The sequence below is a fragment of the Nelumbo lutea genome, chromosome 3 (genome assembly GCF_056320005.1).
Source record: "Nelumbo lutea isolate HS-2025 chromosome 3, American lotus-T2T, whole genome shotgun sequence".
Lineage (NCBI taxonomy): Eukaryota > Viridiplantae > Streptophyta > Magnoliopsida > Proteales > Nelumbonaceae > Nelumbo > Nelumbo lutea.
This window is the reverse complement of record NC_142686.1, coordinates 39,049,616-39,065,413: the sequence shown is the minus strand read 5'-3', so window position 1 is coordinate 39,065,413 and position 15,798 is coordinate 39,049,616. Positions and strand designations below refer to the sequence as shown.

Here is a 15,798-nt window from a genome sequence, read left to right as displayed (position 1 = left end):
GATTTGGAATTAGTTCCCTCAAACCTGCTAGAGCGTTAGTATATAAAGACTTCAACCCCCCCAAGGGCCAAGGAATTGCATATTCACCACTCTCTAGCTTTCTCATCTTCGTGCAAACTCATTCTCTTCCAGCTCGCAACTGAGTATTAACTTAAGCATCGGAGTGTTCCCACCGGGTGAGCAACCCCGGGTTCCTTCATCTCTCTTCACGCAGGTATCTCTTGCCCGTCGCCAACTAGGAGCTCAGTCACTTCCAGCTAGGAGTGGCTAGATTGCGCATCATCAATTGGCGTCGTTTGTGGGAAATGCCTCAAAAAGCCTTATCTACCTAACTTTCACCAGCATCAATGGCGTCTTCTAGCAATGCCGGGCATAACAATGAAATGAACACTTTTGGGGGGCACCTTCAGTTTACTATGCCTCTCAGCACCTTTGGGGACCCCACGCTGGACCTACCCCAGGTCACCGAAGCAGTGAACACCCCATTCCCTCCTACGGTGAACACCACCTTTACTGAACCCTCCATGGTTCCTTCCATCGTGGGGCAAAACCAGCTGGGTGACCTAGTGCAGTGCGTGCGGGGCCGTTCAGGCCCAAATGCAGCAAGTCCAACAGCTTCAACACTACCAACAACAAGTCCTGTGTCATTTCTATCACCAGCATTTTCTAATGCTGCAGCAAAGCCGACAGCCAGCTCAACCGCGGTGCCCAATAACACCACAGAACCAGCAGCCGCTCAACAACCGCCGAAGTAGCTGCCCTCCTCACCGGGGATAAACCTCCCAAGCCTCATCCCATAGCAGGAGAGAGCCAATAGCTCCCACTGCCTCGTGGTGATGAGGCAAATCAGAAGACACTCGCCCCGCCAAGGCCGGTCCTCCCCAGTGCGCACAACCGGAAACCTCATTGACGGGCAACCAATTCGAAGTCCTAGCCGTAAGCTCTGGGCGAGACCTTTCGGTTCGCAGAAGTCAGTACCAGCCTGATTCACACCAGGCCAAGACTCGACTTGATAGCACTGAAGCAACCAGCACCAACACGGATTTATCCAAGAAGCAATGAAGGCGGCATCCCAAGGCGCACCGCACGATAATTCTTGAACAGCTCGCGGAGCCTAACCAACCCGAACAACCCAAATGTAAGATGGGAGTGAACCCAGGAGTCACGAAGACCACCCCTCTTCTCTCGGTGCCATCTCCCCTCTCTCCTGATCTCCCAACAACTCCCATGCCAAAAGACTTTAAGGTACCTCCTCTAGACAAGTACGATGGGTCGTTTGACCCAAACGATCTTTTGGACTCCTTCCAGTCCCGAATGCACCTCGCCGGAGCCAGTGAAGCCTGCATGTGTGTCGCCTTCTCCACAACCTTCAGAGGAGTAGCACGCACATGGTATCGAAACCTCCCATCCGGAGCAATCCAGAGCTGGGCACAGTTCGTACAAGCGTTCACCTCGCACTTCGTTACTAGCAAGAAGTGTCCGAGGTCGCAAGAAAGCCTTCTTAGCATAGTCCAAAAAGAGGGAGAATCCATTCGGAGCTACCTCAAACACTTCAATGACACCTGCCTCTTGATCCTGAACCTGGACCCCGTAGTGAGACTTGCCGCAGCAAAGAGAGGAGTCACTCATCGAGAGTTCAAGTGGCACATAATGGTGAACAAGCCCAAGGACATCACTGCTTTCCTCAAGCTCGCTGACCAATTCATCGAGACTGAAGAGGAAATGAACCAAAAGGCCGGAGCTCCAGCGAAGAAAAGGAGGAGAGACGATGACAAGGCACACCATGGAAGTGGCAAGAGGAAGAAGAGCAAGTCCCCAACCAGGGGAGATGGCAAATCAGGTTGGCACCCCCGAACTCCTCCAGCTGAAGGGACAAGTTACACCCCTCTCAACGCGAAGCGAGGGGAAATTCTAATGACGATTAAAGACACTCCGTTTGTAAGATGGCCACCCCGGATGAAGGGGGACCCCACTACCAGGAATAAGAATGCATGTTGTCATTTCCATAAGGATCACGGTCATAGCACCGAAAATTGTAAAAGCCTCTACGACGAGATTGAGGAACTTATCCGTCGCGGATACTTAAAAAACTTTGTACAAAAGAGTAATAAAAGTCAGGCGGATCAAAAAGAGGAGCAAAGGAGAGATGCTCCTGAGTCCAGTAACAGATAGAATGAGCAAGGACCACCGCCCGAAGAAAGGCCAGTCCGCGGAGTGATAGACACGATTACTGACGGATCCATCGTTGTGGGATGCACCTCGACAGTTGGGAAGACCTCAATCTGTGAATTGAAGCGTGAAGGGCAGAATCCACCGAAGCGTCCACGGCCCTCAGACCCCATATCCTTTACCGAGGATGATGCGCGAGGAGTCCAGTATCCCCACGATGATGCGCTGGTCATAAGAATAAAGATCAATGACTTTGAAGTCAGGTGCGTCTTGGTGGATTCAGGAAGTTCAACTGGCATCCTGTTCAGGAGCATCTTCGACAAGCTACAGCTCAGGGAGAGCGACCTCCAGCCCACAAGTACCCTCCTAGTGGGCTTTAGTGGAGAAGAGGTAAGGCCCCTTGACCGGATCTCATTGCCTGTGGAGATCGGAACATGGCCCAGCATTGTGAGGTTTGAGCACGCCTTCCTAGTAGTTGCGACACCTTCCCTATACAATGCCATCATAGGACAACCCATCACCCACGCACTTCGCACGGTGGTATCAACCTACTACCTGACAATGAAGTTCCCCCATGGATTTCGGGATAGGGTTAACCCGGGGTGACCAGCTTGAGTCCCGAAAGTGTTACGTTGCGACCCTCAAAGGGAAGGCCAAGCTAGAGGACAGCATTGAGCTCGAACGGCCTGTAGAGTATCCTGAAGAGCGAGCTACACCGACCGAGGGAACGACTCTCATCCCAACTTCAGAAGATGATCCGACCAGGACACTCCAGATCGGGGGAGCGGTCAGAGAACCTCTTCGAACTCAACTAGTAAGTTTCCTACTAAAAAATTTAGATGTATTTGCATAGTCTGAGATAGAAATGCCCGGAATAGACTTAAGAGTAATAACTCGCAAGTTAAACTATGATCCCCTAGTCAAGACCATTAGACAAGAAACACAACCTCGCCCCAGAACGCTAGAGGATAGTTGACGAGGAGGTTGGGAAACTTCTTGTAGCCGACTTCATCAGGGAGGTCCATTTCCCGAGCTGGGTGGCTAACCCCGTTCTGGTAAAGAAGGCCAACGGTAAATGGCGCATGTGCATCGATTATACTGACCTGAATTGGGCCTATCCAAAGGACTGTTTTCCACTCCCCAAGATTGATCGTATAGTGGACGCGACCTCAAGGCATGAGTTGCTGAGTTTCCTGGATGCATACTCGGGCTACAACCAAATCAAGATGGACCCTGTCGATGAAGAAAAAATGGCTTTCATTACCGAACTGAGCCTGTATTGCTATAAGGTCATGCCCTTTGGGCTGAAAAATGCTAGGGCAACCTACCAAAGACTTGTGATTGTTATGTAGACGACATGGTTGTCACAACCTAATTTTTGGATTGCTTAATAAGTGACTTGTAGTGTGTATTTGAAATCGTATGCAAGTATAATATGAAACTAAATCCTAACAAATGTGTCTTTGGTGTCACATCGAAAAAATTACTGGGTTACATAGTTAGCCGACGTGGCATCGAAGCTAACCCTGAAAAGATAAAGGCTATCTTGGACATGAAGCCCCCTTGCAAGTTGAAAGAGGTCTAGAGGTTGAATGGCCGTATGGCTGCCCTGAGCCGCTTCATGTCCAAGTCAGCAGACCGTTGCATACCATTTTTCAAGGCAATTAAGAAAAGCAAAGACTTTGAATGAACCGAAGAATGCTAGTTTTCCTTTGACGAACTGAAGAAGTACCTGACCAGCATCCCAATTTTGACCCGACCCGAGGAGGGTGATGTTATAAAGTTGTACCTCTCTGCGAGCAACGAGGTGGTCAGCTCGATACTAATAAAATAAGTAGATCGGGTTCAACAACCTATCTACTACGTGAGCAAAGTTTTGCAGGGAGCCGAAACTAGGTACCCAGAGATTGAGAAGTTGGCATATGCGCTAATCATAGCAGCTCGGAAGCTTCGGCCATACTTTCAAGCCCACACAGTTGTCATTCTTACCAATCAACCCCTGAGGCAAGTCCTGCTCAAGCTTGAGGTATCTAGAAGACTGAAGAAGTGGGCTACAGAAATCAGCGAGTACGACGTTAGGTACGGACCCCGAACAGCAGCTAAGGCCCAAGCCTTGGTCGACTTCGTAGCGGAATGCACTTTTAGCACCACAACCTCTGAATTGTTGGAGATCGAGCACATGAAGGAAGCCTCAACCAGCACGGAACCAGTCCCAGTCAGAATGAAGTCGACCTAGGACGAAGAGCCCTGAATCCTTCACGTAGACGGTTCGTCGAACCAACAAGGAAGCGGGGCCGAAGTCATCCTGTACAGACCGGGTGGAGCAAAACTGGAGTATGCACTCTGGTTCGAGTTCGCAACATCCAACAACGAGGTGGAATATGAAGCATTGATAGTTGGGCTCATGCTAGCAAGCGAAGTACAAGCGAAGCACCTCGTCATCTACAGTGACTCACAACTCATAGTCAACCAGGTAACCGACAATTACGAAGCTCGTGACCCCACCATGGTTGCCTCTCTAGCCAAGGCCAGGGAAGTTCTACGCAGCTTCCAATCATATTTCATCAAACAAATTCCAAGATCTGAGAATGTTGAGGCCGACGCATTATCCCGGCTAGCCAGCACAAGCAGCAACTCCATGAAGATCGTGTTTATAGAGAACCTACCTCGGTCCAGCATTCTCGAGGGGCAGAGGAGGTAGCCCATGTTGCACAAGCAGATCCGAGTTGGATTGACCCACTCGCGAGTTACCTACTACACGGGACCCTCCCTGCAGACCGTAACGCAGCTAGAAGGGTAGAGCGACAGGCAGCCATGTACGTCATGGTAGATGGATGACTATACCGAAGATCCTACACGCTCCCTTACTTGTGTTGCTTATGACCCTCAGAGGCCGAGCTCGTTCTCTGCGACACTCATGAAAGGCTGTGCGGCGAACACTTGGGGGGCAAGGCCCTCACCTAGAAAACGTTACGGAAAGAATACTACTGGCCTATAATGAAAGCATATGCACTCGAGCTCGTCAAAAAATGTGATAAATGCCAAAGGAACGCCAACATCCATCATCAACCTGCTGTCGACCTGAACTACCTCACCAGCCCATGGCCCTTCCACCAACGATAGGACAGAGGAAATTCCTAATGGTAGCAGTGGATTACTTTACAAAATGAGTGGAGGCGGAACCCCTAGCGATAATCACAGCTCGAACTGTACAAAACTTTTTCTAGAAGAACGTAGTATGCCATTTTGGACTACCCCGAGTACTTATCTCTGACAATGACAAACAATTCGAAGATATCAAGTTTCAAGACTGGTGCACCGAGATGGGGATACAACAGAACTTTACTTCGGTAGCACACCCTCAAGCAAACGGACAAGCGAAAGTCACGAACAGAGCCATACCTCATGGACTAAAAGCTCACTTAGCCTGAGATAAAGGACTATGGGTAGACGAGCTACCCGGCGTACTAGGGGCCTATCGAACCACCATCAAAACCGCTATAGGTAAAACCCCCTTTAACCTCACCTACAACACGAAGGTAGTAATCCCAGCCAAAATCGAGGTACCTACATTATGCCTGAAAGTATACGATAGAGAAGCAAACGATGACGACCTCCGCACCAACCTCGACCTGATAGAAGAGGTACGAGACCTCGCGTATATCCGGACCGGAGCCTACTAGCAAAAAGTAGCTCGATACTATAACAATTGGGTCAGGAAGTGCTATTTCTGTGTCGGCGACCTGGTCCTTCGGAAAGTAATGGTGCCTAAGCCCAGCGTGGGTAAGCTCAGACCGAACTGGGAAGGTCCCTACTGAGTGAAACCAGTGCTCGGGGAAGTTACATACAAGCTCGAAATGTCAGAAGGAAAGCAAGTACCTCGGGCTTGGAACATTAGCAATCTAAGGCAGTACTACCTGTGACCGTTGATCCAAGGGGGCAGATTAAGAGTCGCTCCCAGAAAGCCTAGGAGTGGGCGAGTCACTCCCAGAGTCTAAGGATCGATGAACTCGTCATGATATAAGTCCTAGTCGCCTCCCCGGCATGGGCACCCAAGTCCCCGTTGCCTCCTCGGCATGGGCACCCAAGTCCCCGTCGCCTCCTTGGCATGGGCACCCAAGTCCCAATCACCTCCTCGGTATTGGCACCTAAGTCTCAGTCGCCTCCTTGGCATGGGTACCTTAGTCCCAGTCGCCTCTACAGCATGGGCAAGGCATAGGAGTGGACTCCGAGTTGCTCCCAGAACCTAAGGGCCAAGGCGACGAACTGATAAAGACTTCAGCACCATACAAACTCCAGTTGCCTCTACGGCATGGGCAAAGCTTAGGAGTGGACTCTGAGTCGCCCCCCGAGCCTAAGGGCTACAACACCGAACTAACGGAAACTCTGACAATACATAAGACCTCGTTGCCTCATTATTAGAATCGGTGTAGACATCTCGGGCATGAACCCTACGATGTCTACACCACTTCGGTAATGATTGTCGTCCAGGTCCGTCAAGGGACCAACATTCAAACTGGCTCGTATACAAACAACTCGAGGTAAATAACTTAGAAAAATTTTGCTAAGGTTACCCTTACTCGTTACCAAGCTCGATAGCCTGGTAATTTAGGGTAACTCGCGCAATCCGGAACAACGATCCCTACATCGGGTACCCTCACTTGTTGCCAGCACGGTAGCTCGACAACTCGGGTAGCCTATACTTGTGTCACTTAGATAAAAATGTAATCACTCTGGGCAAAAACAATATTTCATTAAGTTTCCAAATGTTTTTACAAGAAAACTGGGCTCAACAGCCCGGGAAAGTACATTCACAATAAAAGAAAAGAAAAAGAAAAGAACAACAAAGCCATCACACGAAGGGGTCCACCACTTCCACCTCGTCGTCACCCTCCTCTTCTGATGAGTTGGGCTCCTTGTTCGTTGCATCTGCTATCTCCGGAGCCAGGCCCTTCATCGTGATAGCCCCAAGGTCAAGGTCAGGAAACCCCTGTCGAACCAGGTGTTTGCAGAGCTTGAACCAGAATGGTAAGAGCTCGTGCCATACTCAACCTGGAGATCATAGAACTCCAAGGACTCCTTGAAGCGATCTAGAGCATTGCCCCCTCCTCTGACTGAGCCTCCTCAAAGGCGATGTCAAAGGCCCGAGCTCGCTTCTAGATCATGGCTTCGAGGCTTTGAATCTTCTGTTGGAGCTGTGCCCTCTCCTCGGCCATCTTCGCAGACTGCTCCTCCTCCCTCACGGCCATAGCGGAGACCTGCTCCCTGAGCATGGTGTTCTCCTCGGTCAGTGAAGAGATTCGCCCCTCTTGCTCCTGGATCAATACCTTCTGGGCTTCATTCCTCTTCTTCGCCCAAAGTACTTCACCCCAAGTTAAGCCTAGCTCGCGATGGAGCTTTCGTGCCTCCACCTTAGCGTCCCAAGCCCGATTGGACTGGATCACGGACTGACACGCCAGCGTGTGAAAAGTAGAGTTCACATGTCAAAGGAAAATTGAGGTCAAAAAAAAAAAAGAAAGAAAGAAGAGAGAGAAGAAAGAAGAAAAAGAATGAAGTACTTACGATCATGCAGTGAGTGGTGGCTAGCCCCAGAAGCCGCTTTGGGCCTATATCAGCCCATCGTGCGACCTTATCCGGGAAGACCGTGTCCCGACTCTTCTGCACCACGAGCACATGATTCGTGATGCTCTCTCCGTCGGCAGCGAGAGCGAACTCCGACTCGACAGCGATGGTAGGCTCCTTTGAAGATGACTCGGGTACGTCCTCCAATCCCTGAGGACGAACCTCCTTGTCACCGCCGTCTATAATTTCCACCTCGGGGACTGTGGGTTGGGCCTCCTCAATGGGGAGTTCGATAGGAACTGGCTCCACGACCTGGGCCTCGGATGCCTTGGATGTTGAAGCTTCGTCTAGATGCGGCCTTTTCGCCGCTCTCTTCTTCCCCTTCTGGGAACTCATCAAGAGACTTTGTGCATCGACCTTTGGCATTGTAGCTACAAAAGGCAAAAATTAGGTTAGCGTGAGCTATTAAAACCTTAAAAAAGGAAAAAACCCAAAGCAACCTACCAGGACTTAAACTGGCCTGCACAAGCTTATCTTCGGCGAGGTAGTCTGCGTAGATAAGGCCGAGCTCTGCTTAGGACTGAAGTGCCTCCCTCGCCTTCAGGTCTAGCCTAACACCAGAGTCCTGAATGGCAGCCCTCCAGTGAGTTGGAAAAGGCCACCCCCCGGGGTTACAGACCACGAAGTAGTCCCATTTTCAGGCCGAGATTTTATTGGGCAGCTTGTGAAGAAGCTTGTAGCTCAAGCGGGGGGATAGATAATAAGACCGCCTATGCGCGGGGGCACCGCAGGAAGCATTTTTTATAGACAAAATCGAAAAGAAGATTTTGAGGGTGAGAGGGAGGCAATACTCGTGGAAAAGCGAAATAGTCCCTACTACATTACGAGAAGAGTTCGAGTGTAATTGATCTATGCTAACGCCAAAGTGTTTTAGGACCTCTACGATCAACGGGTACAAGGGAAGACGGAGGCCAGCCACGAGCTACTCCTCAAAAATCACGATCTCGTTGTGATCATGCTCCCAAGGAAAATTGCCCTCGGGGAGACTGTAGGAAAGCTCCCTCGGGAGGTTGTACCGAAGTACCAGAGCCCGAAGCCTATTCGGGGTCATTGAAGAAGGACCAAAACTGTCTGGCTCCTCACCTCGAGGAGAAGTGGATGCCAGGTTACCAAAGGCCTCTCGAGCCTCCAGGGGAGACTGTCCCTCGAGAAAACCACGGGCTACCCCTGACCTCGAGGTAGCTTTGTCCCGGCTACCAACCCAAGCCGAGGTACCCACCTCTGCCTCATCCAAAAGGCTATCAAAGCTAGACATAACTATAATCGAACTGAAATAGAAAACAAAGGAAGACTCACCAAAGCAGGATGACTGGACTGAAGAAACAATACGAACAGGGAAAACCCGAGCTAACGAAGCAACAACGCGACCTCAAAACCGAAGGCAAGTCAATCTGGTGTGAGAAATGACTCTCAGAACCCCCTATTTATAGCCACTGTATCAAAGCAGCAATGGTTCATATCAAAGCAATCTAACGTCTCACAAGAAAACCGGCTGCACGACCCTCAAGACCAAAGACAATTTAGCACGTTTTTTGGCATCCATGGGACTTATAGTTCGTGTGACGTCTGCGCGTAATCCACAGGCAATCTGACGGGGCAGCCTGAACTCTGAGCCAAATCCACTTGTCACATCATGAACTCCCCGCACCAGGTCAAGACCCCTAGCTCGGGGAGTGGGGGGCAATTGATGAAGGGTATTTGGCCCAATCTCATAAACGGGTGATACGCGTACGTGACTCGACATGAGCAGATTGGCACGTGGACATGACATGACGTAGATGACAACTTAGCAAGTATCAGCTCGCCTCAGAATGAGCTTGGGTACGATAATGTCCCGAGCGGAAGGTACTTCGGGTTGAGTCCATCCCAGTTCGCGGACTAAAACAACTAGGTTCACGGCAGTCTAGACCCAAGCAAGTGATCCACCTCGGAGACGACTCACCTCGGGTGGAATCACCTTGGCATGCCACCAGCAGCTCGACACAAGTAGCTCGCCACAAGGTAGCTTGCTACAGGGTTCGTTATCAAGTAGCCCTGAGTCCCGCGAGAAGCTTTGTATTTGACAACTGTACCTGCCAACCCTGAAAGCTGCACCCACGCCCCTTGCCTGGCGGCACAACATTTGCCAACTCTAAGGTCTGCACTCATTGTCTCTCACTTGGCGGTGTCGTGCTTACCAACCCCGGAGATTGTCTCCTGCCTGGTGGGACCATACCCTACAACGGTCGCATTGGCCCACGTACTCCCCAGTCCTGACGACGATAGCCGATCACTCTGAGACATTGCCTGACAACAAATCGTTGCGATAGAGATTTGGAGTCAGTCCCCTCAAACATGCCAGAGCGTTAGTATATAAAGACTTCAACCCCCTAGGGGCCAAGGTATCGCATATTCACCACTCTCTAGCTTTTTCATCTTCGTGCAAACTCATTATCTTCTGGCTCGCAACTGAGTATTAACTTAAGCATCGGAGTATTCTCGCTGGGCGAGCAACCCCGAATTCCTTCATCTTTCTTCACGTAGGTATCTCTTGCTCGTCGCCAGTTAGAAACTCAGTCACTTCCGGTTAAGAGTGGTCGGATTGCGCATTATCAGAATCATTTGAACAACCATTGTGTTCGGTTAATCCGAATCATTTGTCCCTAATTCTGACAAATTTTATCAAAAAAAAAAAACACTTTGAACGGAAAATTATAAGGGATCCAAAATATAATTACCTAGATAAACAAAAACGAACAAGCCCCAAGATTCATCGGCAGAACTCAGAAGTATTCTTTCTAATTGAACAACACAAGTTTCATAGTTCCGGTTACGGAAACGGTCTAAATGGTAATGTTGTCATTTACAGGCCACAAGGCCGTAATATTTAAAGGGAACAAGTTGACAAATTCCGCGAGTTTAAAACCCGCCGGAGGAGAAACATAATAATTTAAAAAACCGGCGGGAGTTCTTTAATTTAAAATATCAAATGGGACTTGTGTCTCGTGCATTGTTGCATTCCAACTCCCAATTAGCCCCAAATCCAATTAGAAGAAGAAAGCCCTTCTGTCATTTAGTCGTAAAACGTGCCTGTCTGTACCTACTTGTTGATTGGGTTTTATTCAACACGTGCCTAAGCATTGTTGTGAGTTGTGAGTCTAGTGACTGCTTCAAAGTGTCAACCTTCATTCTCGCCCGAGCCTAGATCGAAGGGGCCCGACTTCCTACTGCTCTTCAGTCTCAGGAAACCGTACAAATTACGGAACTCTCTCACCGTGTGAACGCTCTCCCTGCAGATTACCCCACCCGATTCCCCCAATTCATCCACACTCTGAATCCGTCCGTTTACCGATCTGCTCTCGCTCAACTGCTGCCCAATCTTCCCGTACCCTCTTCTGTCACTGTTCGTTTGCAACGCTGTCATCACCGACTTCAACGCCCGACTTGGTGAGCTCCGGTTCACGATCATGATCTCTCCGATCTCCGCTGGACTCAGAGTAGCTCCACCTTGGAAGATCTCCTCCACTTGAGGGAAGAGCTTGTGATCCTTGAGGCCTAAATAACTACTGGCCAGAGACTTGAACGCAGAAAAATCGCAGAGAGGAAAATGGATGTGAACATCAATTCTTCCGGGCCTCAGGATTGCAGGATCGATGTGATCTTTACTGGTCATTGTGAAGACCATTACCCGCTCCTCGCCGCAACACGAGAAGATCCCGTCCATGAAGTTCATAACCCCAGATAAACTCACCGTCTTTGATTTCTCGCCGAGAAATCGATCGAGATCTTCGATAACAATGACCGATCTGCTTGTCGTCTGTAATAGGAGTATTTTCAGATCGGAATCGTCGGAGACTTTGGAGAGGTCGACGTCGTACACGTCGTAGCAGAGAAATTTCGCCATGGCGGCAACGAAGCTCGATTTTCCCGTACCCGAGGGTCCGTACAATAGGTAGCTTCGCTTCCAGGCTCGGCCGAGTCGGTGATAGTACTGCTTCGATTTGAGGAATGATTCAAGATCGGACTTCACCTTATTTTTTATATCGGGATCCATGGCGACGGTGTCAAGAGTCGACGGATGAGTAAAAGGGATCGAACTCCACCGCCCATTGCGATGCACCGTTTCCGTGTTTGTGTAGAGCTTCACCTCTTTTCTTCTTTGTTCGATCTCGTCGAAGACAGAGTGGATGTGTTGGAGGTAAGGACGGAGAATTCGACGCTTGTCTTTCTTTTTGATCTTCAAAACAAAAGTTTTGCACCTGCTGTTTCCTTCGCGTTTCTCTTCGCTCATCCATGAGACTCTGGCGCCGAGAAAAGTATCGTATACAAGCTGATTGGTATCGAGTTCGAGGGTAATCTCGTTCAACTTTTTCCCGGAAAAGAGATTCGCGTAGTCGGAGTCTTCTATTGAGGCTAACGAGCTTACATAGGTAGAAACTTTTCTGTAAAGCTGATTCTCCTGAAAGTTTCGGTTGAATTCGGGAATTTTATAGAACTGATAGACGTGACACCAATCATCGATCGTTCTGCACCATTTCTTGAAAAGAAACCACAGGGCTGTACCAGACAAAATTATACGAAAAACCAAGAAGACACCGGCGACCACTAACAGGAGAACAAACGGATTAGTTGGAATCATGATTTCCTGAATTAGAAACCGATATCTCCCGGGTCGTCGGAGCTTCTTTCAAACAAGAACTTCTACGAAACCAATGGCTCTATTTTATTGCCTTTTTTTCCTCTTAAAACAAAAAACCATCCTCGCAACAGCTAGAAGTTCGAGGAGACAGAAAAGTTTCGATTGTTTGGTTGTTGAGAAATTTGGTTTTGTAAGGAAATGAGTAAGGAATTCGTCTCACTCTCATCTTTTATTATTGGGCGAGAACACCAATTAAAGGTTTGAAGTCAAGAAGTTTCAGAGACGTGTCAGAGTAAGAGATTGATCATGAACGAACCACCAATGCTTTTAACGCCGTTTCAAGACTGCTCTTGCCGGTAATTCCACTTGGTCAAAGATGAAGAGGGAACAGAGAAAAATGTGTGAGAGAGAGAGAGTGAAACCAGAGGGTCGAGAGGAATTCTACTTCTATAATCTTAATTCCTAACTTACGACGAGTTCTAACTTCTAAGCTTTGAGCCCTCTTTACTCACGGCTGGTTTGGACTGCTTGGGCGAAAAATTACTATAATGCCGTGATAACGTGAGCCAATTACTAAAATACCATAAGCCTAGGATTGACGGTTGATGAATACTTGGCCATCTGGGCTGGACATAATGAATTTACTATTGAATTGAGGACGGTTGGATGCTATAGGAGCTCGATTGGACAGATGGGATGCCAATGTAAGGTGACATCATTGGGTGGAAGGTTGTAACAATTGTCGGACACTGTTAATCCATTAATCTTTTTCGTACGGAAAAATAATAATAGAAAGCATTAAAATAAGCCATAACGAAATAGTTGTACTATGAATTGAAAATAAATGGGAATACAGTAAGAATTTGTGATTGGGCGTCCGGAAGGTCAAAAAGTGAGGAGTGAAATCCTTTTTTTTTTTTTTTTTAATCTACCAAAAAAAGTAAGGAGTGAAATCTTGCAATTTTATCTACCAAAAAAACATCTTGCAATTTCAAGGTTATTCCATTTTATTGAAGACTTCAAGCATTTGAAACCAAAAAAAAAAAAAAACTCAATCTCACTCTTTTTGGAAAGTGAAATTGAGATGACATTAGTATGGTATTTCCTAAGCCAAATGTTGCATGTAACCAAAGCGAAAGGACGTTTTTCTTTATAAGCCATTCTAATAGGACTTGAGGGGTTTCTAGCTTTCTATAGTATCAACTTGTTAACCTAACTAACTTTTGTGGTAAACGACCTCGATTTGTAAACATCTCTAATGTATGGGATATAAAAGAAAGAAAACCTCTATTAAGTAATTTTATAAGAACAAAGATATAAAACTAGGGGTTGCCAGATTGCATTGGCTCCTCGCATGGAGTGCTTCCACATTGGCTCCTCACATGGGTTCACATGTTTCTAATGCATATTAAAATGTGCTATGTGGCAAGTGCACTTCGATCGGCTACCCACCAGAACTGTTCCCACACCCCTACCTACCTAATTTGGGAATATCTCTTCATGAAGACAAGGAAATATTCTCAACGTGCAGCTGTAATGTTCGATGGGCAAGAATGTGAGAACATGTGAACCCAGCATGTGTGGGGTGCATTCCGTGGGGAGGCCATGATTCAGATGTCATCAGTGGGTTGGCTTAAGTGGTAACTGCTAAACCTACTTGGACCTAATCCTATCAGGTTAGGGCAGTAGATTGGGCTTAGTGTTAATCAAATTCGGGTTTGGATTAACTCCTTTGCCAAACTAGGGGTAGGGGTGATCATTTGTAATTTGGCCCGGATTCAAGGTATAAATCCTTCACATAGGGTAATTTGTAATTTGTAATCAGCAATGTTTTTAAATTTGGATTGGACCGGATTGTCAGACCGGAAAAACCAAGAACCGCTTTTGTTTTTACCCCAAAACCAATATTTGAAAAAAAAATCGTTAATTTGATTAGCAAACCATTAACTTGGGTGGTCAAACCATCGAACAGCTCGATCCAGGAATGGCTTTGGCCATTTTTTGTTTGTTTAATTTTTGTCAGAGTGGGCCATCCAGACCATTTGATCGAGAAACCAAACTCCAAAACGGTTCCCTGTCCAGTCGGATTTTAAAAACCTTGGAATTCAGTATTCAATTTTGTTTAATTGAGTTGGATCAATTCGATCTGTGTGGTTTGTTTTTGGGGATTCGAGGTTAAATGAAGCCACGCCACATGAAACAATCTGTGTCCAGAATTAAGTGAGATGGCAACAATGAAGAAGCTAATTTAGGAGTATCACATGGGATTACCAAAAAAATAAAATAAGAGTCTCGCATGGAAGATATGGTCCTTACAATTCACGAGCCTTGTTGGCGATTTTATCTCTGTTTCCCTGAAATACAGATTTTTGAATGGATTTGCCTTATGCTTGACACACACACACACAAAAATCACGAGTCTTAGAACTGTAAATCATGATGCATGCACATCATAAAAATTATAAGTCAATATTGTACCTGTTCTTTTTGTTTGGTTAGTATTTAGACCTCGCCTCACCCAACTCAAAAAAGGTGGGCTAAGGCCCCCTATCTAGTGACGCAAATTAGAAGGCACCTTAACCCAGTGTTGGATCCTGGACCTTTGACCCGTGGGGACACACCTGCGGATTCACCTCTGAGGCCTTTTAAAATCATGAAAAAAATCTCATTAAGAAAATCAGACCTCCTACTACTTTATTTGAATGGGGCCATTGTCAAAAAGAAAAATTAATTTTCTTTATACATATAAAGCAGTTTTAAATTTCAGTGGGGGCAATTGCAAACACCGGCTTTTAAATAGATCCGTCATTGTGTTAACCCGGTTTGGGCTATGGATCACCTCTTTTCAAACCAATGCTTTCAAATTGACATTGATTCAGATGGTCGATTATTTGAACCATTCAAACAAACTTATATTTTTTTATTAAAAAATTATTTGATCAAAGACCAGCTGATTTGGCTGGTTGAATCGTTGACTCATGGATCAACCTTAACATGAATACTTAGGGTTAGAATCCAACCTTTTGTCCACCCAATCCAAAATCGCCTTGACGCAGCCTGACCCGATTGCCTGGTCTAAAATTACTATTGCAATGGCGCCCACATTACGAAGATAAATGCTCTTACAAGTTGGGAACTCAATCCTTAACCTTTACATAAGTTCACATGTACAGTATAAATACATACAAAATAATATAAAATAGAAGGTTTTGCTTATTTGCTCTTGTAACATTTTTTTTGTAATTGAATGAGAAGGTATATCCTTTTGAGTTTGGGCTTGGACCTTACATGTTTATTTGTAAATAAGTGAAGGAAATGGTGGGCGGCCGGCCGGCACTCGGTCATCAATCTCTTAAAAAACAAAAATAATTAACGAAAAGATACTCAAA

The 15,798-nt window shown here is 47.1% G+C and overlaps 1 protein-coding gene and 1 pseudogene across 2 annotated transcripts; one reads left to right on the top strand and one right to left on the bottom strand.

Moving 5' to 3' along the window:
- The first annotated feature begins 1,143 nt into the window (after positions 1-1,143).
- LOC148864361 (uncharacterized) lies at positions 1,144-2,172 on the top strand. The gene has a single exon (XM_088976313.1). It carries the CDS (start codon positions 1,144-1,146, stop codon positions 2,170-2,172), a length of 1,029 nt encoding a protein of 342 aa, XP_088832439.1.
- An 8,367-nt stretch (positions 2,173-10,539) lies between these two features.
- Positions 10,540-13,207, bottom strand: LOC148864360 (AAA-ATPase At2g46620 pseudogene; annotated as a pseudogene). Its single transcript, XR_016109255.1, has one exon. The product of XR_016109255.1 is annotated as an AAA-ATPase At2g46620 pseudogene (transcript).
- Between the last annotated feature and the right edge of the window lie 2,591 nt (positions 13,208-15,798).

Bases quoted from the DNA above. Each gene is read 5' to 3' on its own strand.
- LOC148864361 (XM_088976313.1), top strand. From the start codon at position 1,144: ATGGGAGTGAACCCAGGAGTCACGAAGACCACCCCTCTTCTCTCGGTG.